Source organism: Pteropus medius, unplaced genomic scaffold (assembly GCF_902729225.1).
Source record: "Pteropus medius unplaced genomic scaffold, Ma_sr-lr_union100, whole genome shotgun sequence".
NCBI lineage: Eukaryota > Metazoa > Chordata > Mammalia > Chiroptera > Pteropodidae > Pteropus > Pteropus medius.
This window is the reverse complement of record NW_024349800.1, coordinates 4,944,765-4,971,383: the sequence shown is the minus strand read 5'-3', so window position 1 is coordinate 4,971,383 and position 26,619 is coordinate 4,944,765. Positions and strand designations below refer to the sequence as shown.

Below are 26,619 nucleotides of genomic sequence, written 5' to 3'. Positions count from 1 at the left end.
ATGTTTAGTGTTGTATCTCTAGTACCTTGCACAAAGCCCAGCACCCAAGAAATATTTAGTGAATAAAAGAGAGCTGAGTTTGAGTCCCAGTTCTGCAATTTACTAGCCATGCAGCCTGTCAACAACTTCGCTCTGCGCCTCTGTTCCCCTGTGTATACAATAGTAAGATTAAGGTGTAATTAAGAAGTACTTTATAGGACGATGATGATTAAATGAAGCACTTCCCACACCACCTGTACCACAGGAAGTTCTCAGTAAATGATAGCTATGAACCATTTGTGGGGGACCCGGCAGGTGTGCACAGAGCAGAGGGCTTACCTTGGCGGTGCAGGTGGCCCTGAGTGGCTCAATGAGCCGGTCCACCCTCTGCAGGACGGGTGCAGGACACAAGGTGGCCAATCGTGCAAGCATGATGAAGGTCAACATCTGCCCAGGAGGAAAGAGATAAGAGTTCTTGGTGAAATGACCCAGGACAAAAAGGAGCAGGTCCTGAGGGAGAGCAGAGGTGCTGGGCCCAACACATGGAGCTCAAATCCAAACTCACACTAATTCCTGCCTGGGCCCCTGCCAGAATCTCTCCCTCTCTGGACCTCAGTTTCCTCATCTGTATAATCTGAATGGTAATGTCAATTATGCCAACTACAACTGGTTGTCCTGAGGAGAATCAAATCAGAAGAGGCACGAGGGAGCGGGCAGTTCTCAAACTCAGATGCCCACAGGGCCAGGCAGGTACTATCCATGAGTGAAGGGCCAGATGGGAACTGAGAAGGAGTAAGGAGTCCATGCTCCAAACAGCAGCTACTCACCTCCAGCCAACTGTGGCTAGGTGTGAATTTGGCCTCACGGGTGAAAGACTGTTTTCAAAAGAAACCCTGATTTTCATGTAAAATCTTTCAATTTTTAAATGTTGGCACCTAACTTAAAAAGACAAAAAAAACAAATAAACTGTGAGCCAACTAACCATGGCTACAGGCCTGGATTCAGCCTGCAGGCAAATAATGGTGACTTCTTTTAAAAATGGTAAAGTCCCTATAAATGATACACATTATAAAGGGTGGTTGAAATTTATACAGCCTACTCATCCCCACCAGCTATCTAATCTGCCCTGATCCCCACACGCCCCACAGCAAAGGAGGAAGACAGGCAGAGAAGCAAAGAACATGCCATTAGAAATCATGAGCTATATAACCCATGGCACCTCCACTTCCTACTTGTGCTCCTGAACTAGCCAGGTCTCTGGTGTGTCCTCTGTACATGGGGCATCATAAACTCACTCTCCAAAGGTTAATATGAAGGCTGGATGAGATAACTGTAGGTTGCTCAACAGATGACACATCCACCCTCCTCAGCACCAAAGGGGGCCTGCACATAGGGGTCCAAAATTTGAACTGATGTCCAGGCCTTGTCCTGTGCTCCCTGGACGGTGGGCAAGAAGGACATGTAGCCAGAGGGAGAGAAAAAAGGAAGACTTGCTCAAGCATGAGAAAAACCCATAAAAACAACTCGCTTTTTACCACTCAGTGGGTCTTGGCCATCTTTCACATCAGTACACAGAGATCGGGCTCACTTTTTTTAATGCTGCTAGGATTCCATGACTGAAGTGCCCAGCTTATTGAGCCAGTTCTCCATAAGTGCACATTTAGGTAGCTGCCAGCTTTTTCCAATTTCTAGAAATCTGTGAAGAACCATCTTGAACATGAAACACTGCACATGTAGGAGTCGGTCCAAAGCTCTGTTCATGGAAATGTAATTGCTGGGTCAAAGGGTGTGTGAGCATTATAAATTTTTCTAGTTATTGCCAAACCATCCTCCAGAGAGCTTGCCAGCATAGACTCCCACAAAGGTGTTTTAAAATGTGGGTTCTTTTTCTTATCAGAAAAGAACAATACAGCTGTTTTCATGGGAGTAGGGGGTGGGGGACAAACAAGTAGTGGGCCCAGTGGTTCCTGGCTGTCCCCTTGGTATAGGGTGGGTATAGGTCTGGCAGGGGGCTCATCCTACCCGGATATCGTAGTGGTCCTTCAGGCCGTCCTCCACATGGTTCAGGAACTCACAGATGTCCAGCTGGCCCAGGCAGCTCTCAAGCAGTGAGTACATGCACTCAAAGGCTGCCTTCCGCACATCCAGCCCATCGTCCACTGTGTGCTTGAAGGGCCCCATCTCCACCTGGAGGGAAGGATGACAAGAGGTTAGAGGATGTGACCCCAGAGTGTGAGAATACCTCCCCTAGTTCCTGCTGCACAACCCATACCTCTGTTGTTCAATCCTGTGTCTCGTCCCCAAATCACGCCTTATACTCTCAAGTCTACAAGCCTTTGCTCAGCCTGCAATGCCCTTCGATAATGATAATAACAATAATTATCATTATTATAATCTACTGAGCAGTTATGATGTGCTAAGCTCTTTCCTGAGCGCCTGACAGAAGACATTTTACTCAAGCATCATAACAGCTCTAGGAAGCCAGTGTTACTATTAACCCCATTTAACATGAGGAAACTAAGGCTCAAAGAGGTTAATTAATTTGCCCAAGGACACACAGCTAGTAAATGGTTGACCCAGAATTAAAAACCCTGGTCTCTCTGAAGCTTTTAACCATGATGTTCTGCTCTTAATGGTAAACTTCTCCCCCATTCAAATACAGCTCAAACGTCTCCTCTTTTGGAAAACTCATAACCTCTTTAAATGGTCACTTCCTCCGCAGTGTTGCTAGGTGGTTCAGACATTTTTATTACATTGTGTGATGACTTAACTGTTAAATCACCTTTAATCTCTGTCCCTTAAATCCTTACTTTGCCAACTGGGCTCTAAATAAGTTAAGTAATCAGCAGAGTGGGTGTCTCTCTCCTTCAGGAGACCATGGTGCAGAAACCACATGTGGTACAGCTCTGAGTCCTGGCACTCAGACACAGGCCTGGTATTCCATAAACATCTGCTGAATATTGGGTACTAACAAGAGCCACCAGTATTTACTGTGTGCTGATCATGTGCCAAGAGCTGTCTGAGCACCTGTAGGACTTAACTCACTGAATCTTCTCAACAGTCCTATGATGCAGACATGATTATTTTGCTCATTTTGCCTATGAAGAGAAACTGGGACTTGGAGTGGATTAGGTTGTCCTGATAGGGTCACACAGCTGGGAAGTAGAGGTACAGGACTTGACATAGGCCATGGGGCCTGGTCATCTGATGAGCTGGACCCTAATTCTTACCATAGCCCCAACAGACCACAGGGCTCCCACTCAGTCCTCCCTGGGTGTTACCTCTCGGATGAGGTCCCGGCGGATCTTCGTCTCCTGGTAGAGGAGAGGCAAGATGTCATCCAGCAGGTCCCGTACCAACGAGGGCTTATTGTGCACAGCTGAGTTGAAAAAAGCCAGAGTGGCCCGGCGCACATTCAAGTCTGGGTCCTGCAAGCTCTCCATGAACTCTCCTGGCAGAAAAACGAGAGGAGGGTGTGAAGGATGGCACAGCCAAGACACAAACCACCTCCACCCCCACCATGGTGATCTGGTTCATGCGAGTCATGCAGACCTGGCTGAATGTGGGTGAGCATGTTCTGAGCTTTGTATCACGCACAACAAGCCTTCAAAGTCCAGATGAAAATGTGAACTTAGGTCTGGCCGGGGTTCATATCCAGGTTCTACTACTTCCTCACTCTGGGACCTTGGAGAGCCTCAATGTCCTCATTTGTTAAATGAGGGTAATAGCAGTACCTATACTGTAGAGCTGTTTTTATGATTTAAAATGTAGTAATGTATATAAAGCACATAGCAGAGGGCCTGGCACAAAGCAAAGATCCTACAAATGTTAACTTGATATTATTACAGATGAGGCTCCTGAAGATCAGAGAGGTGAAGTACCTTAAAGTCACACAGCACTTCTTTAAGTATACCTTTTTGTACAGTTTAGACTTCTTAATAACTGTGTTAATGCTTTATATAATTAATAAATAAAATCAAGAATGGGGGAATCCATAAAAAAAAAACACACAACAAAACTATTTCAAATGATTAACATAACCACCCAGGTTATGATGGAGAAAACAACTCACCCAAATAACTTCCAAAGAATTCTGATTACATGCCCTCAGGCTAAAGATAAAAGAACTATAAGCAAATATTGACTTTTCACAGAGATAAAGGTTAGCAATTCTCAGACTACTCTCTTTGCATTCCAAAATTAAGTGAATAAATATCTTGTAGATAATAGGAGCTGAGTTTCTCCTTGTAAGAGAAGGACATATGGAAAGGGCAACGGCTAGAATGAACTCCTATGGTGGTGGACCGGAATAGGAAGTTTATACATGGACATATGTGTGTCTGCCTGTGCACATACATTCATACATATACATATTTCCTAGTATGTACTGTCTGCTGTAGCAATGAGCACACCTAGTGTACAGATCTTGGATTCTAAATATCATTCTTTACTAAAAGGAATTGGGGCTCCTTGGAAAAATGGCTGATTCCAGGGCTAAGGCAGGAAAGATGAGACTGGAGCATCTTATTGTGCCAAAAAGTATGGATATGCTCAAAGAATGATGGAAACATGTCAATGAACAGAGGAACAAGTTTGAAGGGCTCCCACATGCTAAATCTGAGACTATCTTAAAAATCAAAATAAATACAGTAATAGATTATAACACACTGGATGAAACAGGAATCCATCCATAAGTCTATAATGATATGAATAAATTAGTAAATAAATAAACAAATGGGAGAGAAGGAAAAGTTCTTCCTGAGAATAGAATGCAAACTGATATATATGCCAGATAGAATGCTGGAATTAGAAAGTCACTATTTGGCAACTGTCACTAATCACTGATTCAGGTAAGAAACTACAATGGATACAAAATGTAGTGGGCAAAACTCTGATGAAGAAGTTATTTCAACAGACTAAAACATACTTATTCATTCCAAATGAAAAAGAGTAACTGTAGAGTGAAAAAACCTGGAGGTCTCCGCCTTACCCAGGTGATCAGTTACCATCACCAGACACAAGACAAAATGCCATTATGTGCTTCCCAATGTGATGCACTGGCGAGAACAGTGTCCCAGCAGAGTGGAATTCCAACCCAGGGCTGGCAGCCTCTAGGCCCTTCAACTGTGCCATGCTGGCTCCTAGGTTCCCTACTCTCTGTGAAAACACAATTGTGGGGAACCAGCAAGACCTAAGTTCAAATCTACTCTATGAGCTGTAGTTTCCTCATCTGTAAAATGGGGCCAGTCCTACATTCCATGCAGGGAACTGTGAGAATTAACTATGATGATATATATTAAAGCATATTAAAGTGATATGCAATGAGAGCTCAAAAACCGTGGTTCAAACATACAACAACAAAAACCAAACACCCAGGTGGAGGCCCCTGGGGGTGCCAGTCAAGCACAGCTTAGGCGAAAGGGAGGAAATCAGGGCTAGAGGCAGTGTGTGCCCACTGGGTCAGGTCACAGGATAAAGTCGCTACTGATGATATTGCTGTAGCTGTACTGCACATGTTCTCCAATTCAGAATGTGGTCACACCTGATGAACCCTTGGTTTTACACCAAGTAGTGCCCCGGCAGGTGGAGATCAGCACCCCCATTTTATGGCTGAGGATGAGATGATCCACTCCCACACAGCCAGGGAGTGGCAGAGCCAGGATGTGAACTCAAGGATGCCAGACTCCAAAACCTCTCCATAGTCCACTAGGCGGCCTTCCCTGAACTGCTGTGGTCCAGTTCAAAGCCCACAGTCTCGGAGCTCTGAAGAAGTAAGCCTGATCCTGCAGAGCTCCAAAGGAATGAGTGCTCAGCCTCTTCTCAATGAAGGCTGCTTGGGCTCCTCAGGCCAGAAGGCCCCTTGGACAGGGGACAAGTTGGAGAGCTACTCTCCTCTACCCCGGTGCAGCTGTGCCCTCTGATGCCAGTGCATGCCAGAGGTTGGTGGTTTCCCACTTCTAAGAGCCTGTGTGTTCATGGAGCACTTTCTCTCTCAATAACCCATGGGGTCTCCAAAACAACCTTGGAACTGCAGATAAGGGTTCCTTGTCTCCATTTTACCAATGAGGAATCTGAGGCTCAGAGGTGAGAAGGGGCATGCCTGGCTCACGCAGTAACTCAGTGGCAGCACAGGGATTTGAACCCAGGCCCCATGCTGTCATGGGGGTGAGGTGGCCTCCCAGATCTCCAACTCCCTTTGACTAATGTATAAGAAAAATCGGTCACAGTTCAAGGGCTGTTGAGGGGGCTAAACAAAGTTGGGGGAAGAGGGGATGCTCTGCTCACCGATGAAGCTCTTCAGGAGGGGGTCGATGGGATGGGGCTGGTCCGAGATGAGGAACTTGACTGCTGTGATGACAGTGCTCCGTGTGTGAGGCTGACCTGCAGGCAAGAGGCAGTGGCGTGATAAGGGGTAGGGCCAATCCTAGATACTCACAGATCGTAAGGTACGAAGACTCTTCTCTTCCTCCACAGGAGACAGAACTGAAGCCCCTCCCCACTTGAAACCTGCCCTGGAATCTTTGGGGAAGTCAATGCTACCATTTTCCTTAGCAGCCTAGAATCTTCCCTGAACTCTTCCTGCTGCAGGTGAGAGAGTAAAACTGCCAGGTCTAGGGTAACCACACTGCAGGATACAAACAGGGAACCAAGAACCCAAGACAGTGGTCAACCCAAAGAAAAATCTTTGCTTAGGCCTTAGAACTGAATTCTATTTTTCAGACATATTATTTTAATTAATCCTCAAGATGGTTCTATTAATGGGTTGACAATAAAATAATTATTAAAATTATTAATATCTACTTTACAGAGGAAAGAGAGATCCAGAAAGGTTAAGTTCACGTCTAAGGTCACACAGCAGATCCAGAATTCAATAGCTGATTCTGAGCCTTGGCTGGGCCCTCCTCCTCAGCCCTGTATTCTCCAAGCTGGGGGCAGCTGTACTTCAGATAGGCTGATGGTCAAGGGGATTCCAAAAGAATTTAGTTTGGGAATGAAGATCTCAGTTTTGCTTTTCTGCTTGCTTTTTGAGCAGAGAAGCTGAATAAAGGGAGGGAAATACATTTCCTACTGGGTGAAAGAAATAAATCAGCGGCTGCTCCATATGCTTCTCAATATCCTTTCTAAATTGCTCACATTTTAATGGCATTTTGTTACAGAAATAGAAAAAAAAAAATCTCAAAATTTGTATGGTGCCACAAAAGACTCCAAATAAGCAAAAATATCTTGAGAAAGAACGAGAAGCCAGGAGGCATCACGCTTCCTGATTTCAAGCTATACTATAAAGTTATAGTCATCAAAATAGTATGGTTCTGGCATAAAAACAGATACATAGACCAATGGAACAAAATAGAGAGGCCAGATATAAACCCAGGCATATATGGTCAACTAATATTTGACAAGGGAGCCAAATATACTCAGTGGGGAAAAGACAGTCTCTTCAATATGTGGTGTTCTGAGAAAACTGGATATGAAACAAGATCCATATCTTACACCACTCACAAAGATTAAGTCAAAATGTATTAAAGACTTAAATTTAAAACCTGAAACCATAAAACTCCAAGAAGAAAACAGAAGAATAAAGCTCCTTGACATGGTCTTGGCAATGATTTTTTGGATATGACACCTAAAACACAAGCAACAAAATAAAAAATTAACAAGTGGGACTACATCGAACTAAAAGGCTTCTACACAGCAAAAGAAACCATCCACAAAGTGAAAAGACAACCTATGGAATGGGAAAAAATATTTGCAAACCATGATAAGGAGTTAATATCCAAAATATGTAAAGAACTCATACAATTGAATAGCAAAATGAACAATCCAATTAAAAAATAGGCAAATGACCTGAATAGACAGTTTTTTCAAAGATACTCAAAAGGCCAACAGGTACATGAAAAGGTGCTCAATACCACTAATCATCAGGGAAATGTAAATCAAAATCACAACATGATATCACCTCACACCTGTTAGAATGGCTGTCATCAGAAAGAAATAAATGTTGGCAAGGATGTGGAGAAAAGGAAATGCTTGTGCACTCTTGATGGAAATGTAAATTGGTGTAGCCACTATGGAAAACAGCATGAAGGTGCCTCAAAAATTTAAAAACTTAACTGCCATATAATCCAGCAATCTCACTTCTGGGAATATATCTGAAGGAAACAAAATCACTATCCCAAAGAGATATCTGCACTCTCATGTTTACTGCAGCATTATTTACAATACCAAAACATGGAAATGATCTAAGTGTCCATCAATGGATGAATGGATAAAGAAAATGTGACACACACACACATAAGAATATTGTTAAGCCACAAAAACGAAGGAAATCCTGCCATTTGCCACAACATAGATGGATCTTGAGGGCATTATGCTTTGTGAAATAAGTCAGACAGAGAAAGACAAATACCATATGATCTCACTTATATGTGGAATCTAAAAGAACCAAACTCGTAGAGACAGAGATCAGATTTGTGGTGGCCAGAGATGGGGGTTGGGGGGTGGGTGAAATGGGTGAAGGTGACCAAAAGGTATACACTTCCAGGTATCAGTACATAATTTCTGCTAATGTAATGTACAACATAACTATAGCTACCAATACTATTTTATATATTTGAAAGTTATTAAGAGACAAGTATATCTTAAACCTTCTCATCACAAGGGGAAAAATGTAACTATGAGAGGTGACAGATATTAATTAAACTTACTGTGGTAATCATTTCACAATATATACATATATCAAATCATTATGTTGTACTCCTTAACCTAATATGCATTATATGTCAATTATATCAATACAACAGGAAGAAAAACAAATAAACTGCTTGCTTCTCTCTACCCCACCCCACACAGGTTAAGGCTGTTTCCATCATACAGACCTTACATTCAAGACTCAGGAGAAAGTTTACAACTTGGTGCTAGGGTATGTATAAGTGAGAGCTACTAAATTTAGACTTTTTGTTGTTTCTCTTTCCATCCTGACTGGCTCCTAAGAAGATTCAGGGTGGCTGATGAAGATATGCATAATAGGATAGGATTAAGTGAATTTAAAATAAAAATGAGGGTAACGCAGGGACCTGAGATGGAGACTAGAATAGAGTGAGGGGCGTGCAGAAAGAGGCAACTGGGAAGTCCCATGAACTCTCTAGAAGCAGGCTACTAATTTGGCTCTAAGCTTCCTTCTCAGCAGCCGACAGTAAAAAGTAAAAAGGACATGCGACCAACTCAGTAGCTGGTTCAACAGCATGCATGAGGCAAAAACAAATTAGAGCTTACAAAAGGCAGGGCTGCTCCTCATTTCAAGACTGCCTCTCAAGAGTTCTGGTGAAGAGCCCTGTGAGTGTGACAGGGACTATCCTTAGGGAATGTTCTTCCTGTCTGTGCAGGGATGAGGGCCACACAACTGCTTCTTATAAAGCCAGTAACCCAGCAAGGGCTTAATATAATCACCCATATAGCAACAACAGCAGTGTTAATTAGATATGACACCCTATACCAAGCACTCTGCCTACATTATGTGAACTGATACACCCCCTTATCCTATCAGGTAAGGGCTGCCGCACACCAAGCCAGCTTGAGGCCTGAAGGCTAGACTTTCATTCTCAGGGACCCAAACATCCCCACGTGCACACCGGCCTGCTTTCTTTCTTCCCCAGCTGTGGAACACTCTGATGTGCCCTGATCTAACCACACAAATGGCCCCCTGGTTCCTGCCCAGCCCTCCAATCTAGACTACGTTTCTATTTGCTCCTGGCTCAAGCTAGCCCAAGAGAGATACACTCCACAGGCTGCAGTTTCTGGTCCCTCAGACAACTGCTTTTGTCAATCTTTGCCTGGAGCACAAGGCTGCTGTCCTCACCAAAAATTACAAAAGTGGCATCCTGAAAACTTTCTTTGTTAAAGGGACCTATCAAGGATTCTGTCCCCTCCATCCCACAGAGTCCCACGGGAGGCCTATAGTCTCAGGAGATAGTTTTTAATGGCTCCTCTGCCTTTGTCTTACACACACTGTAACTCTCACACCCAATCATCTGAACTAGCTCACTTTGTGTGGGCCACTCTACACTCGGGTAAACTGCCTACTTCTGATCTAGGCCACTTCTGCCCACACTTGTGCCCCTACCTGCAGCAAGTTGCTTCCGGAATCGGGGCAGAAGGAATGGAGGGTTCACGAGGACCAGCTTCCCAATGCATTCGGCCACCACCCCCCGGGTGCCCTCTTCAGCGCCCTCACACCGCTGGAACAGCAGGGCCCAGATGTCCTCCGCGTAGGGCTTCAGGCTATCAGGCTGGGCAGCCCCCAGGGCCTCCCTGAGCGAGTGCAATAGCAGGTATTGCCGTCGGGGCTCGGCCTCGATCTGCCCCAGCAGAAAGGGCAGGAAATCAGGTAGGTTCCCAGCACCCACACGGCCCAGTGCATAGGAGGCAGCTGCTCTCACGTCCTCACTGGGTGACCCCAAGGCTTCCAGGAGCACTGCCTTCAGCTCCCGCTGGGGGCCTGGCCCGGCCACCTGGCCCACCTCAGCCAGTGACAAGAACGCCAGGACCTTGACCGCTGTGCTGGATTTGGGTGACCTGGCATCACAGACCAGGCGGTTTGCTGTGCCTGCTGCCTCCTGGGGACAGGCAGCTGCAAGAGCTGCCACACACCGAGCCAGAGAGTGGAACACCTGCTTATGGAGGCCTGGCCCGCCGTCTACAGCCTGGTCATAAACAGGTGCAGTGAGCAGGCTGATGAGCTCGGCATAGTCCACACACGGGGGACGGGTCCCCACTAGAGCCTGCAAGAAGCCTTCAGCGGCCACTAGAACACCTGCTGGCAGCAGGGGTGAACGCAGCAACCGCAGCAGCTCTGACAGCACGGGGCCACTGACCTCAGCCAAAGAGGCTGGCTGGGCCTGGGTTACCGTGGCAAGAAAGTCCACAGCCAGCTGGGCCACATGCATATCGCTCTCATTGACCAGAGCAGGCAGCTCGGCCAGCACAGATCGCACAGCGGACGGAGGGAGGCTGAGTCCCTGGCTCTGGGCCAGGGCATCCAGAGCAGCCAGTGTGGCCAACCGCAGTGCCCGTTGGTTCTTGCGCAGAAATGAGGCCAGAATGGGCAGTGCGTCGGCCAGGATGGGCTGCAGGTCAAGCCGTAGCGGGGACACAGCCACTAGCGTCAGTGCCTTGACTGCAGGCAGGCGAGTGATCTCATTCCTCAGGCGGTCCAGGAGGAGCAATAATGATGGCTCCAGGTCATCCCCCAGCCGATCACCCAGGTGGCCCACGAGGTGGCCCATGCAGGAGATGGCCCGCTCCTTCACCTCCTGGTCTAGGTCAGTGGCACGGAGACGTGCCAGGGTGGCCGCAGACATTTCTCCAACATATGGCTCGGGGTCCAGCATCCGAGGCCTGTCCACGGGCCATAGGGCCCGCACCAGCTCCTGTAGCACCAGCAGGGCCTCAGCCGCAATCTTGTAGAAAGGGTCAGACACACAGGCCATCACAGGTGGCAGGAGGGTGGGCAGGTGCGGATGGAAGGCCTCAGCTGGCTCTGTGCCCAGCAGCCCCTGCAGGAAGGCCAAGGCATCCATCCGGATAGTGGAAGAGCTGGAGCGGTCCACCAGTGAGAAGACGATGCCTACAGGGTGAGGGCAGAGGTTACGGGGCATAGATCCCGACCCAATACAACCTTCCCTGGGTGCGGGGGTGGAACACCCACAGGCATCTGAGCTGGATCCAGGCACCTGGGCTCTTATGCAGCAGATTCTGAGAGGTCAGGGCTTGGCTGGGGCCAGGCCTAAGGGACACAGGCCAGGGAAGCCATCTAAAACCAGGATGTAGGGCCTGTACCCCAGCCTTGTTTTCACTGCTGGCAATGGGGAGCCACCACAGGTTGCTGAACAGGGGGACCCTTGAGGGTTGGGGACCGGGGTCCAGGTTCTGGAGAGGCCCAGGATAGCACATACCAGGTTCCAGTCTATCCTACCTGCTACCAGAATGGGCATGTGCTCTGCCAGGCTGCCAGGGAGGACGCCCGCCAGCTCGGTGAGGAGACTGAAGCAGCCCTGGCGGGCCCTGACACTCCGATCTTTAAGCTGCCGTTGCAGGGCCTTGATCACAAGGGGCACCTGTAGGCAGGTGAGGGAGGTGAGTGACCACCAGGGAACCTCCACAGCCCACCTACTCCTGGGGAGCTTTGCCCATGGAGGACCCCAGCATGGAAAGGATGGCTCCACCCCAAGGTTTCTATCACTCGCTCTGTACCAGGCACCTGATTCTATACTCAGACCCTCTGAGGTATGTACTATTCCTGAGCCCACTTTACAGATGGGGAAACAGGTACAGAGATTAAGTAACTTGCTCAAAACTACACAGGCAATCTGGCTCCCACCCTCACTTCCCGAGGGGAAAAGCACTGGCCCCTCCCTTCTCCAATTGGGTTCGCCCCAGATGGGCTCATCCATTCCCCCGAGCTTCAGATGTCAGCACAGCAATGACTCCTGATACATATCACCAACACCAGATTCGAGTGCTGACTGCCCACCTGATGTCTCCACTCAGATACCCAAGGGCCTCGAACATAAATGTTGAGAACTGGACTCTGGACATCACCCTCTTCATACCCTATCATCTTGGGGAACTGCACTCCATGCTTCAGCCAGAGCCTGGAACTCACATGACACCTCCCTATTCCTCCCTCCACATCCAATCAGTCAGCAAGACTCAAGAACTGTGTGGTCCAGGGGCAGGGCCTTCATCTGTCTTGCTCCCTGCCAGGCCCCAACACCTGATACACATGGCTGGGCACATAGTAGGTGCTCAATATTCACACTTTCAATGGATGGACAGATGGTGGGGCAGGTGGATGGGTGGGAAGATGGACAGATGGAAGGGTTGTGAGCAGGAGGGAGGGTGAGTCGTGAGTGGGGAAGTAAAGGGATGGGAAAGAGGTGAAGGCATGCCCACCTGTCCTCGAAGCATGTGGAGGTTGCTGCCAGTCTGGGTGGGCTCCTCGACTGCCTCCAGCCATCCTTTTGGGGGCCGTGTTTGCCGCAGCAGCACGATGTAAGCCCCAAAGACATCAGCCTTGACATTCTCCTCCCGTTCTTTGAAGCGGCGGATGAGCGCAGGTGCCAGGGAGCAGTGGAAGTCAGACAGCAGGTCTGGCCGGGAGCTGATCAAGGCTGCCATGCATTTGGCTGCCGCCCGGCGCACCTTCCAGCTCATGTCATCATCATCGCTGTATTCATCCTCACTCTCTGGGACAGGAATGAGATACCCATGGAACCCTGCACTCTGTAGCAGATAGACAGGGTATCTGCCTGCCCCATCCAGGTATCCCTCAGGACAGAGAGGAGGGAGCTGTGCCTGTGCTTCACCTTTCTGATAATCATTATTTATACCCTATTAGGAATGTCACCTACCATTTAATGAACACCTACTATGTGCTAGGGATGGCACAAAGCACTTCAAATCCACAATCTCATTTTAGCCTCATAATGACCTTGTGAGACAGGGATTATTTTCCCACTGTAGAGATGAGAAAAATGGGGCTCAGAAGGAAGTGACTCACCCCAAGTTACATAAACAGGAAAACAGCTGGAGTTAAACTTGGGTCCTCTCTCTGTCTCTAAACACTTTGTTGTCTTGACTATACCAGGATAACAACTGACTTCTAAGTCTTCAGTAAGGACCCAGAGAATCTATTTGGGGTACAAAACCCATCCTTTGGTTTTAGGACTGTCTGTGTGATGTTTCATTTACTGGGATTCCAGAAATGAGAGGCAACAGGGCCTGCCTTTGGCATTTCCCCTCTTCCCCACCCCAAACCCCAGCTTCTCAAGGGCCTTGATTCCGGCTTCCACGCAGAAAATGCTGTGTTTATGTGGCTTCCTGCTCTCTGAGCTCCCCCAAGAGGTCAGCGCTCACAGAGTACCTTGAGCCCCATTTTACAGTTGACTATAATAAGGCTCAGAGATGTTGAGACTCTCCTAATGCCGCACAGGGAACAGGATAGCTGAGCTCAGATTTAGGACCACAAGGCCCACCCCTATCACCTGGGGAGACACATGAAGCTCAGAAGGGATGGCCCTAACTAGGGCTGCCCCAGGTATAGGCTCAGGGGCCAGTGTGTTCCTATCCACAGTGCTCTACTGACTTAGACTAAGAGGTGGCATCTGGACAAGCCGCAGTAGACCATATGGACGATCCCATGGATGTAACCTGTCAGCTGAGCAGATGTTCCCTCTAATGGATCATGATTTGTTACCTCTACTCTATGCCATCCACAAAGAAACATCCATAGCTTCCAGTTACTGACAAGAAAATGCCCAATCTCCCCGGCGTGGCATTCGAGGCCCCAACATGCCTATCCAATCTCATCTCCTATCATCCCATCTTGTTCCAAGTATGCCATCAGACCCTAAGACCCCTGCCTCCATCAATATCCTGCTTTCAGGAACCTTGGGCATCCATCTGAGTGACACATAGGACCACAGGCACAGAAAGAAGCCACTGAATCCACTCCCTATCCAGATATCTCCCCAATCAGTGTCTATCATTCCACCATTAGAGCTTCACTCTGCTGGGTTAAAGCAACTGTCTCTTGGAAGCCATGACTAAAAGGGTAGAGATGGCAGTATAGAGGTGGAGGAGTCTCACAGACATGGCTCTCAAGTCCCGCTATGCTACTTCCTAGCTGTGTTATCTCAGGCAAATAGCTTCTCTAAGTCTCAGTTTCCTTGTATGAAATATGGAGATAATAATAAATACCTAGTTTTCCATTACTGTAAGGAACATAAAATAAGAGAGTGTTTAGGACACCAGCAGATGCTCAATCAATGTCAGTGATTACTACTGTTGTTATTGTGCAGTCAGAAAAGATGGGGACATTGAGGAATCTAGATTATGGTAGGCAGGGCTGGAGACTGTAGAACAGTTGGGATCAGAATGGGGCACTAAATACGGCTCTTGTCTTTGGCTGGGTGGATGGGGGGTATCCCAGTAAGGATGCACCCATTTCTGCCCTCCAGCCCCAATGACAAATTGGCCACCCACCTTGCTCACTGAATTCACTATCTTCTGTCTCCATCTGCTCCTCATCCCCATCACTGTCATAGTTATAGTTGGGGTCATGCTTCATGTACTGAAGGCACAGGCTGGTCACATTGGGCACATGAGGGCCCATCTCCTTGGGGCACCTGTAGGATGGAATGGGGAGGCTCTGGTGAACTCAGGCAGGACAGGGCAAGGAGTGGGGCAGGGAAAGTTAGTGTCCCCACTAACTTCCCAATGAAACTCTGGGGCCCCCATCTTCCAGCATCCCGCTGCACCTACTTCCTCAGGAAAGCATCGAAGGCCTGGAGGCAAGACTCCCGGAGCTCATCGTCATCCAAGTTGCAGAACTCCTCCACCAGAGGCACCAAGCGGTCCAGGTGGGCCCCTGAAGGATCGGGTGGGTCACTGAGGACAACCCTTTCCCGGGCTCCCCTAGCCCACAGTGCTCAGTCTGTCCCTAAACCCGCAGCCCTAACCACTGCAAATTCAACTCAGAGGCGTCAGACTCAAGCACATGTGGGTTCTAGCTCTGATTCTGCCACCTATAAGCTCTGAGATCTTGGGCATGTCACAATACTTCTCTGACCTCAGTCTATTCATCTTCATAGTAGGGATGACAATGCCCACCAGACAGAGATTTTGTGAAGACTAATGAAATGATGCAGATAAAGAGCATCACTCAGGTCCTGGCACAGAGTAGGCACTCAATAAGATGCATCTCTTGTTGAAACTATTACTCCTGTCCTTGCCTTATTTCCTGTACTAGATTATAGCCCTGGAAAAAGGAGAGAAGCAGGTACTGCCCTTACAGACCAGGCATGAGGGGCCCCTGCCTGATTCCTGGGCTTTGGAGGGTTCTGCTTTAGCCCCTCTCCAGCCACACCCATCCCCACTTTCCTGCCCACTGACCCCAAACCTTTGTCTGGGTCCCGTGCAGACCTCTTTCCCAGGTCCATACTCTCAAGAGTGGCCAAGTGGTGGCTGCTACTTGATGTGTGTGTGTGTGTGTGGTGGTGGTGGGGGTTGGATAGAGTGTGGACTGTGGGCTGGTGTCCCTATGTGTGCTTGTAAGGTCCCTTGCTGTGAGAGCCAGAGGGAAGGGAGGAGCAGACCATGGCCAGCTCTACCCACATTGCCTGACCTACTCCAGAACGCCAAGGTGTTTGAGAATAAATTCAAACCTGGTTACAATATTATATATTCCATTTCTATAAAATAATATATGGTCACAGAGAGCAGATTAAGGTTGCCTGGGGTGGAGAAGAGGGAGGGATGGACTACAAAGGGGCACAAGGAAACTTTTGAGAGAGATGAAAACGTTCTGCATCTTGATTGTGGTAGTTTGGCCAAAACACACTGGATTGTACACTTTAAACAGTGTGGTTTACTGTAATACATTATCTCCCAATAAAAACTTTAAAAAACTCAAACCTGGCTTACAGGTTGTTATTAAGGTATATTTGTTAAAATAGAAGGACAGAACATATTTTATTCAAGTTTGGTAGAATGATTTATAATTATCTGAGAGCCTCCAAGTAAGGCTCAGAGCAAAACGGTGCTCAGGGCCAAGCCTGCTGCTGCCTCTCAAGCCCCGTTTTGCCTTTCCAGGTAGTTAAACCCCATTCCCTTAGAGGTGGCCAGCCCCAGGCCCCAACCTCTCAGCCTGGACGCCGCCCCTTTCCATAGCATCTCTTTGCCTTGGCCCCGCCTCCTTGCCCAGGGGTACGGTTCCCTTACCCAGGCGGTGACCTGCCTGGCGGCCAACGCTGCCCAAACACTGGATCAGGGTGCGGATGGTGGCGGGGCTGGCAGGTGCGCGCGGGCCGGGAAGCCGGTCCAGGAGATGGTCAGCGAGCTCGATGAAGAGGTCGGTGCTGCAGGCAGCTGCTAGGTGGCCAAGAGCCCCAACAGCTCGCTTGCGCACCGCCAGGCGCGGGCTGCTCAGCTGCGGCAGGAGACAGTGCAGGAGGCTGGCATGGAAGGCGCCCAATGGGGCACCCAGCCTGGGGAGCCAGAGGGGGCGTCAGGAGGGTATACTGGGGCCAGTCATCTCTTCTCTCCCTATCCTCTCCTGATCTCCTCCTCAGAATTATGACAACCCAATGGCCCTTGGTAAACGGAAAGGAGCCCTACATCTGTGGCATCTTTATTATTATTACACGAAAGAAAGCAGAGAAGTGAAGGTAATTTCTCAAGGATATCCGGCCAAAAAATGCAAAGCCAGAATTTTGAACCCAGGTGTCCAAGCTCCCAGCCTGGAGAGAAGGCCTGATGGTAATGACAGTGGGGCTGTCCTGATTTCCTGGAAGTCTGTGCCTTGCCTCAATGTCCGCGCCCCCTCCTCCCCCTCACTGAGACCAGAGTGGTCTAAAATCAGCCTCTGACCTGGTCATTCCTCTGCTTAACTCCTTTAATCTCCTAAGTGGCTCCCTAGTGCCCTTTGTTATGATAAGCTGAGCTCTGGGCTCGAAGCAAAAGGCAACACAGGAGAATGGTTTCTACACAGGTAGAAGGTAACCCCTGCCCACTGCAGCAGCTTCTACCCTCACCTTCGGACCAGGCCTGTGTATTTTCTATCCCACACATGTCCTAGGACTTCTTCTTTTCTCCACACGAATACATTGACCTCACCCTCCCATATCTCTCTGTCCAGCCCAGACTTCTCTTCTGGGTTTCATTTATTTATGTGTTTACCTGCTACGTAACAGGGCCTACGCTGGGCACTGGGGTGAGCAAGATAGAGCAAGATAGGCCTTAGAAGCTGCCCTCACAGAGTTTTGAGTTGAGTGGGGCCCTCCCAGGCACCTTAAATTCAACATGCCCCAAAGTGAATCCGCTGCCTTCCTCCCACACCTTCTCCCACTCCCAGATGGCACCTATCACAGCAGTGCCCCTCTGTCTCTCTCATCCACTCCAAGCCCTGTGGAGTCTCCTCCAAAATACCTGAATTTACCTGCTTGGGGAAGCCTCTGAACCAGTCTCCCTCCGCCCTGTTCCACCCCCTCCCAGCTACCGTGCACACTGCAGAAAGGAAGATCCACCTAAAACGCACAAATATGCATGTGGCACTCCTCAGCCTCTGCCATAAACCCCTCCACGACCTCCTTACATTTTCAGTCTGATGTTTAGTCACCCGCCCCAAGCTTCTGCCCAGCCCTTGGGTCTCATCTCTCCTTCAGGCTCCTCCACAGTACACTCCAGATCATGACTGCCTTGCACAACCCCCGAGACTCTATGTCTTCTCTTGCCTTTATCCTCTGGACTGAAGGCAGTCTCCTGTCCCAGTGTTCCCTTATGTCCCATCTATGCCTGGCCAAGTCCTGTCCATCTCTGAAGGCTCAGCTAACAGGACCCTCTCGAGGAAGTGTCCCCACCCCCCAGCTGGGTTAAGGACTCCTTCTCTGAGCTCCTACAGGCCCTGCTCTTATCCCTATTGTTGTTCTTACTCCAGTCACAGTTAATATGTCCGTGAGCTCCTCCCTAGGAGTGACTGAGACTGAGCCACTCCGCATTCCCAGCACTAGTCCAGCACCCAGCATTTCTCTGGCCACGAAGTAGGTGCTTAAATCTTGGGAGACTTAATGCATGAATAAATACTTTAAAAATATGCATTGCAATTTAAAACAAAGGCCCTGCTATATTAGCTCAAAAGAAGAAAGAGAAAGAAGGGGGTGAGGAAGAAGATGAACACACCTGAGCTTCAGCTATGGTGAGACCTGAGTTCAAATCTTAGGTTCTGCCATTTATTGACAGTGTGACTTCAGGCAGGCCACATCACCTCTCACAGCCTATAAAATTGTGACAAATGAGCTCTCCTTTGCAGGCCTGCTGGAACAATTAAGGAGCCCCAAGCACAGGGCTTGGTATGCCTGGTGTGCAGTAGGTGCTGACTATGTGGACTTCAGTCCTTCCCTGTCCCCTTTGCTCCCCCTCCCACCTGGGTCTTCCTTGCCCAAGGTGGCCTCCTGCACCTGCTCAGCATGTCAGAGAGGATGTCCAGGGCTTCCAGCTGCACGGCCACATCCTCTTGCTGGGCAATGGCATTGGTGAGCTGGCCAGTGATCTTCCTGCACACGTTGGTGGCCAGGCCAGAGCCTGCACAGAGCACAAGGTGGGCACAGTGAAGCACAGGGCTGGCCTCTACCTCTGGTTGGACTTTGTTCTGGTTGTGTTCCTGAGCCCATGTCCCTGAGAATCCTGCTAACCCAGCGAATTCAGGGCTCGAGTGGTCCCAGGTTTGACCCAGAGTCCTAATCACACTAAAGGAAACAGCTCAGGGAGCTGAAAAACTGACAGCCGATCTGCTGGCTGGCTCCCCCCACACCCAACCTCTCCTTCCTTCTGCCCTCCACTAGAGAGACAGGAAAAGTTAAGCACTTCTTTTTCTGGACTCCCTTGCTGCTAGGTGGAGCCAGGTGACCCTGTTCTGGCCAGTGAGATACAGGTCAAAGTCTTCTGAGTGCTTCTGGGGAAACATGTGTTCTTCTTATAAAGTGTAAGAGACCTGGGCAGAGATTCAACCCTGTCCTAATTGAGCTGCAAAGTGCTCACTTCAGCAGCACATATACTAAAATTGGAGCTGCAAAAAAAGAGTGGCTGATCCCTTCAGAATTATATGAGAAAAGAAAAAGCTGCAGTAACAAAACAGCCATGAACTTAAAGTAGATCTGGGTCTGAATTCTCTGCCGCTGACTAGCTGGTTGACCTTAGGTAAGTCCCCTCACCTCTCTGAGCCTCAGTTTCTCTAACTATAAACTAGAACAAATAATAATAGTACCTAATCCCTGGGACCTGGGTACCTGTGGCTGCAGCAGGGAGTTCTGACAGGACGGTCTTGAGGCCGATGCCAGCGATGTCTCGGAGCTGCTCCTTGTCTGACCGCATGTTGGCACAGAGAGCATCCACAATGGTCTCCACCTGGTACTCCTTCACTTTGCCCACCAGAGGACCCAGGCTGAGCAGAGAGGAAGGGAGGGAGCAGGTCCAAAAGCCCCAGACTCAGCCTAGGTTAGGCTGCCCCTTTTGTTTCCTCATGCCTATGGGGCCACATGTGCTGAGGAAAAGGCCCCGGATCAACAGAGGACTTCCTATTTTGCCAGAAGTAGAGGCATCTTATGGCTATGCCAATGTTGTGCCTGCTACCTCCTAAACTTGTATCTCTTCCTGGGTTTTGCATCTCAGTATATGGCCAAACCATCCAACCAGTAATCTCGGCTAGAAACCAACGAGTACCCAAGAGCAGAGGTTCTCCAACTGGACTGAATATCGGAATCTCCTGGAGGACTTGTTAAAACACAGATGACTGGGCCCTACCTCAGATTCTCAGGCACAGACGCAGGAGCTGGCATGCACCAGAGTAGTGAGGGCTGAAGGGACACAGGGGATGGGGGAAGCAAAAGCCTTTGCCCTAGGCATCATGAGGTTGTGGTCCTGGCACCTTGGCTACTTACCTCCAGAGCTGAAAAGGCAAGATGGGGTATGTGTTGGGGGTGGGGGGATGGGGGGAGTGGATAGGGCACTGAGGAATGGCAGGGGTCGATAGTCAACAGAGAATTGGGTCACTGCCTCTTTAACAGTACCCTATGAGCTGGGTTCAGGCATTCTGGGTTTTGTTAATGAAGTTCAACTTGATCCCAAGAGGGAAGGGAATTCAGTAAAGAGTTTTATGCAGGAAAAGTGACATGGTCAGGCATGTGGTCTGGCTGGAGGAAGGTGGCTCAGGCAGAGAGGCGAGAATCCACATTCTAATGCACTGACATCCTCGGAGAACTACTCATTTAGATCAGAGGTTCTCAGCCTTGACTACACGTTAGAATCACCTGGGGAATTTAAAAACACCCATTGTCCAGGCCACACCTGAAACCAATTAACTCAGACTCTGGGGCTGACACCCAGCTAACAGTTTTTTAAAGGCCCCAGGCAATGGCAATGCACAGTTAAGGCTGAGACACAGGACATATAGTGCAGCTGTTTCTAAACATTAATGTGCATTCGGGTCCCTTGGAGACTTTCTTGAATTGCAGATTCTGGTTCAGTTGTTCTAGGCTAGGACCTGAGAGTCCGCATTTCTGACAAGTTCGAAGTGATGCTGACGGTGCTGATCCATAACCACACTTTGAGAAGCAAGGCTCTAAGGCATAGATTCTCAAAGAATAGTCCCTGGACCACTGGTGTCAGTATCTATTGGGAACTTGTTAGAAATGCAAATTATTGGGCCCTACCAGATCTCCTGAACCTGATGCATTCCCTGCATCATCCTCCACCAAACCCCAAGAGCAGCCCTCAGCCAAAGACTGACAGAGAACTGGCAAGTGGGAACACTCCAAGGTGTATGTCCCACACTGTCCTAGAGGTCCCCAGTAGGGTAAGCTATGCTTGCCCACAGAAGTAACTTGCTTGATGATGCAGGCTTTATTGGCTTTCTTCCTTCCCTGCCTTACTTCTCTATTCCCACACTGGAGTTTCCTGGGATCACCTCTCAAATAAACTTACAACTGAATCTTTGTTGCTGAGTCTACTTCTGGGGGAAGCCAGACCAAGGCACTGTCCAACACCACTGGGGCTCCAGGAGCTGCTCTGCAATTCTCAGAGGCTGTACCCCAAAGGGGCAGGGACCTCCCAGACTGGACAGGTGCCCTCTCTGTCTCCACCAAGGCCGACACTCACCACTTGACCGCCAGGTTCTGCACCTCGCCATTCTTGTCTTCCAGGAGCCTAAGCAGCATCTTTACCACCTTGCGCTCACTGTCCTCATCCAGCTGGATGGAGTCCTTCTGCAGCTCTGACATCAGATCACTAGTTGCCATGAACCTGGGCAGAGAGGGGAGAGGATTGCTGAGCAGCTCCTGGGCCCCGGTGATTTGGGCAGTATCTTAGGGTTCCCCCAGAAGCAGACCTTGATACAAAGATTCAAGGGTAAGTAGATTACCTGGGCTATAGGCATGGTCCAGCTACCACAAGGAGACCTGAGTGTGAGAGACACCAACTACCACATCGTGGCCAACTAGGAGTAGCACAGCATACTAGCTAAATGCGTAGGGCTTCAAAGTTGGTGGCTTTTGCTTCTGCCATTTATGCAAATGTGAACTTAGACAAGTCATTCACATTACTGAACTTTAATTTACCTGTCTGGAAAATGGGGATGAGAATAGTACCTGCCTCATGGGGTTGTATGGAAGATAAAATGAGATAATGCATATGATGTGCATAGCAGGGAGAGAACAGTAAATAAATACTCGGTGAGTGGCACTGCCATTATTATAATGGCATGGTACATCATTCACATCTCTTTGACGAAAAAAGGTTGAACAGACTCCTTGCAACTAAGCCAGGTGTTAGTAAGAAGCCTCTCTATCAGACAAGCAGAGTGGGCTAGCTTTGCCCACCTCCACTTCAGAGAATCAACTTAGTCCCTACCCTTTCACCAGCGGTTCTCAAACTGTAGCCAGCAGGAGAATCACCTGCAGGGCTTGTTAAACACTGCTGGGCCCCATCCCCAGGGTTTCTGAATCAGTCCCAGCTGGGGCATTTCTAACAAGTTCTTGGATAACGCTGAGGGGCAGAGACCACACTCTGAGAACCAATGCCTTAGGCTATGTTCATGGGCCACTGGCACGGGCATATCTCAGACACTGACACCAACAACTGACCAGTCCCCAGTCATAGCTCCCTGACCCAGGGTGGGAATCAGAGTCAAGAGCTACCCACTCCCAGGTGTGCAAATCCTTGTGGCCTGACAGGGATTGGAAAGTGCAGTGGCAATCTGAGCTGGAAGGCCATGAAGCGTTGAGGCTGTGGGGGCATTATGGAGCACCGTTCCTGCCAAGCCTCAGAGGGGTGAGCACAGTCTTAAACTGGCAACCCTTAGCCGTAACCACCTTGCAAATGTTTTTTTTGAAAATTTGAATTATTTATCAATATTTGAACATTGGGAGAGGTGACATGAAAGTATTGATTTTCTCTTGAAAACAGAATATTTGAATACAACTGAGCCTATAGTCCCTCAGTCCCTGGTGACAAAAACTGGCTCTAGTCAAGTTATAGGTGGGACACACATTCCAAGTCATCGGGTCCCTGCCAGGCCCACTCCATCTGTTTACTGGCTTTTGCAGGCCCTAGATAGTAGAGACTGGAGAAGAAAGTTGGACAGCGCAGCGAGGAGAAATGCTGTGAAGTCAGGACCAAAGAGGGACAGCCCCAGGAAGCCTCCGGCTTTTCCTGATCCACCAGGCCACCCACCTCCTCACAGCAGCCTTGCTTTCTCGCTTGAGCCAGTCAAACAAGAGCCCTAGCCCCAAGCCTCTTGTGGCAAAATCGGTCACAGTCGGCCTCCCCTTTGCAGTTTCAGAACTGCTGCTGAAATTCATGGCTGCCCACAGCACCCTGTTACTAAGAGGGGACTTGTCGATGTCATAGATGTTATTTTTAACAGCTGGGATAAGCCTCAAGCCACTGAGAGAAGGACGGAGGCTGGGCTGGAGGCGAAGAGGGAGTGGCAGGGCTGACCATGCCCACCTCTCAGCCTAGCTGTAACAGGAAAAGCAGCCAAGGTGAGGTGAAGGAAGATGTTTGGATCTGAGCCAGGCCAAGGCCTAGGATAGGCATATAAACTCCTAGGTCTGTCCAGCTGAGGGAATGTTCTGAGAAGGCAGGCAGGATCTCTAAGCTGCATTTCTGCTGAAGTCTACGGAGACCCAGCTCAGCCTGACAACCCAAGTGATGCGCTATTTTGCCCAAGATGGGTCTCCTACTCCTATCTTTCAACAGGCGGAGAACCTGTTGAACATTTATTCACCTGTCAAGAGCCCAGCTCAAATATCCCAGCCTCACGATGACTCCTCTGACCACTCTGCCCTATCCTCCACCCACACTTTCTAAGCACACGTGGTTCCTCTGGACAGGACCCTCTTAGAGCACTCTGCACCCCATCATCACAGCACTTCTCACACCTGATCACCTCTGTGTCTCCCTTATTAAACTGTGAATTCACAGGAGCTTGTCAGTTTCATCTCTGGGACTCCAGGCCCAACAAAGAACAGGTCTAAAGAGGGCCTGGGGAACAGGGTGAAGGCAGGAGTAGCCAGCCTCTAACAAGGCTCAGAGCCAAAACGCTGTATGAAAACTTGAACTCAGAAATCAACCCTCTTGAAATATGCCTCAGCATTTCAGACACCCCCGAGTACCAGCAAACATTCATCTCTCTGAGAAAGAAAGCCCTATTGTGTATATGGGTGTGTTGGTGGTAGTGGGGGTGTACAGGAAAGTGTATAATTTGGTAGATAAGTGCTTGAACACTTAAGTTTGGCTTTAAGTAAATATACTGGTCTTATCATTTATCAACTAAGTGACCTTGACCAACTGATGCCTCCCTGAGCCTCACCTTTTCCATTTAAAAAATGGGGATTTTCTTTGTCCCGCTTCATAACATCCTTGGCAGGTTTTAATAGGCCAATGAGTTTCAAGCATGAAGCAAATGAGGAAACTAGGCTCAGAGAGGTTGTAGGAACTGCCCAGGGTCACACAGCAAGTTGGGAAGAGAATCAGCCCACCAGTCAGGTCTCTTGGCTCCTCAATCAATACTACTGTTTTCAGGAAATGATGTGGGAATTCCTACCAGACTCCCCAGTTTACCTGCTTCACTGCTGGAGTCTGAGTGGGAACAGGGCAGCCTCCTTCCCACCGAGTGAGGGCCCAGGAAGAACAGTGATCAAAGGCTTCCTCTACCCTGCCTGGGACCTCCATTTGCAGTCCCTGGGAGCCAGAGGACACAGTCTCAGTTTCATTCCAGAGAAACCTTAGAGGCAACTCAGCTGAAACACTCAGCCATATGGGTGCCTGGACAGCTGGTAAGCAGGACAGTCCCCCTGGCATGTGGACTTTAAAAATAGATACCATTCTCATATGCTTGGGTGGTTTTAAGTGTTCTCAGGGCCACTGGCAGAGCAGGCTGAAAGGGTTTCTCAGGCTCTAGGTGACAAGGCCAACTCCCTCTCCTGGAGACTAAACCTAAGGCCCTAGAGACAGTGGTGCAAATCCCCTCAGCCACTGGCCAGCTGTGTGACCTTGGGCAAGTCACTTCACCTCTCCAAGCCTCTGGAGAACAGGAAGAACAATCACTATCACCCAGGCAGACAAGTGGACTGAATGAAATCACACTGGACAGCATAGCAGGGAGCCTGGAAACAGAAAACATTCACTCAGCATTTACTGTGTACCCAGAACAGGCTCTGATTTGCAAAAAGGAAGCGCACAGTCCAGTGGTCCAAGAGCCCTGGGTCTCCCAAGACTAAGAAGTGACATAGCAGAAACAGGCAAAAGCTAGCCAGGTGAAGAGGGGAAAAGAAGTGAGGGGCACAGAACTTCCAGGTTAAGGCCCAGAGTGGGGAGAGGACATGGTAGATTTCCGACTGCACAGAATCATAATAGTGTCCATTTATTAAGTGCCTGTCCGGTGGCAGCCATTAATCTAAACATTCTACATGTATTAACTCATTTCATCCTCACACTAACCCTCTGAGGTGGGTTCTGTTATTATCTCCACCTTATAGAAACAGAAGCTGAGGTTCATGAGGGGTTAGGCAGCCTATCCCTGGTCACACAGCCAGTAAGTGGCTGGGGTCAGGATCTGAACCCAGGATCGTGGCTCAAAGGTTCCACTAATGCTGTACTAGAGGCTCTTGAGAGGTGCTGAGGAATGGGTTTCAGAAGGCAGAGGGGCAGTCTCCTCATCTGTCAGGGGGCTGGAATCAGATGGCCTCGCTAAAACCTCAGCCCGTGTTATATTGACCTGGATTTGGACCCCAAGTCCTCCACTTCCTAGCTCTGTGACTGCACCTAGGCCTTTCATGCCTCTGGGCCTCGGTTTGCCTGTCTGTAAAATGGGGATAAAGTGATAGAGTGTTTAATAAATGTTTGCGCCTATGTTGGTCTCCAAGAGCTCCTTTCAGGTTAGAGGGTCCAGAACTGGCTGTGTGACCATGGGCCAGGCCAGTCCCTTCACCTCCCTGGGCCTCAGTTTCCCCCTGGGGATGAGAGGGTTGGGCCAGAGGTTTCCTCTATTCTTTTCAGCCCTGTTCTTGTGCAGCTCAGTGATGCTGGGGGAAGAAGTAGGAAGGGGAAGGCACACAAAACCTACAACCCTCCACCCGAACCATCACCTACCTCTGCCTGCAAAGCCACACAGCCCAGCTCCCTCCTGCAGGCTGTGTCAAAGCAAACCATGGAGGGGAGGAGATGAGAGAGGGTGCTCTGATGTGCAGGGAGGAGGCCTGGGGTGATTTTGAGAAGGGGGCGGAGGGGAGTGTGCTGAGGGTATCAGAGAAAAAGTCAACCCCAGGGTTGTGGTCCCGGAAAGAGGCTTGGTTTCAATGCGGGGTAAGAACGGGCAGCGCTGGGGTCGTTCAGGAGAATCCAAGGGCTTAACTGTGGGCGCGTCAAATGCGGGGCTGAGACAAGGATTAGGCATAAATGAAAAGAGGCAGAGGAAGGGTGCAGAAGGGCGGAGCTGGAGCTTTGATTAGGGGACAGGAGGCAGGGGCTGAAGTGTGCACGGCGGGTGATGAAGGAGGGCTTAAAGTCACCGAGAGGGCAGGACTGCAA

The 26,619-nt window shown here is 49.2% G+C and overlaps 1 protein-coding gene across 4 annotated transcripts in view; it reads right to left on the bottom strand.

Annotated features, from left to right (window-relative positions):
- The window catches only part of CAND2 (cullin associated and neddylation dissociated 2 (putative)), a 29,598-nt gene that overhangs the window by 2,760 nt on the left and 219 nt on the right, over positions 1-26,619 (bottom strand). The window contains exons 2-15 of one of the 4 annotated variants that reach the window (XM_039886784.1): positions 21,688-21,831; positions 19,821-19,975; positions 18,993-19,116; positions 16,759-17,024; positions 15,301-15,406; positions 15,022-15,164; positions 12,931-13,223; positions 11,951-12,092; positions 10,100-11,602; positions 6,265-6,360; positions 3,261-3,430; positions 2,002-2,166; positions 1,275-1,416; positions 317-426 (exon numbers count right to left, since the gene is read on the bottom strand). In XM_039886784.1, coding sequence (XP_039742718.1) covers positions 1,321-1,416; positions 2,002-2,166; positions 3,261-3,430; positions 6,265-6,360; positions 10,100-11,602; positions 11,951-12,092; positions 12,931-13,223; positions 15,022-15,164; positions 15,301-15,406; positions 16,759-17,024; positions 18,993-19,116; positions 19,821-19,975; positions 21,688-21,831 — 3,403 coding nt within the window. In that variant the 3' untranslated portion in view covers positions 317-426; positions 1,275-1,320. Of the gene's footprint in view, positions 1-316; positions 427-806; positions 1,417-2,001; positions 2,167-3,260; positions 3,431-6,264; positions 6,361-10,099; positions 11,603-11,950; positions 12,093-12,930; positions 13,224-15,021; positions 15,165-15,300; positions 15,407-16,758; positions 17,025-18,992; positions 19,117-19,820; positions 19,976-21,687; positions 21,832-26,619 lie in introns of those variants that run through there. The other 3 variants (XR_005658166.1, XM_039886782.1, XM_039886785.1) reach the window with 3 other exon arrangements.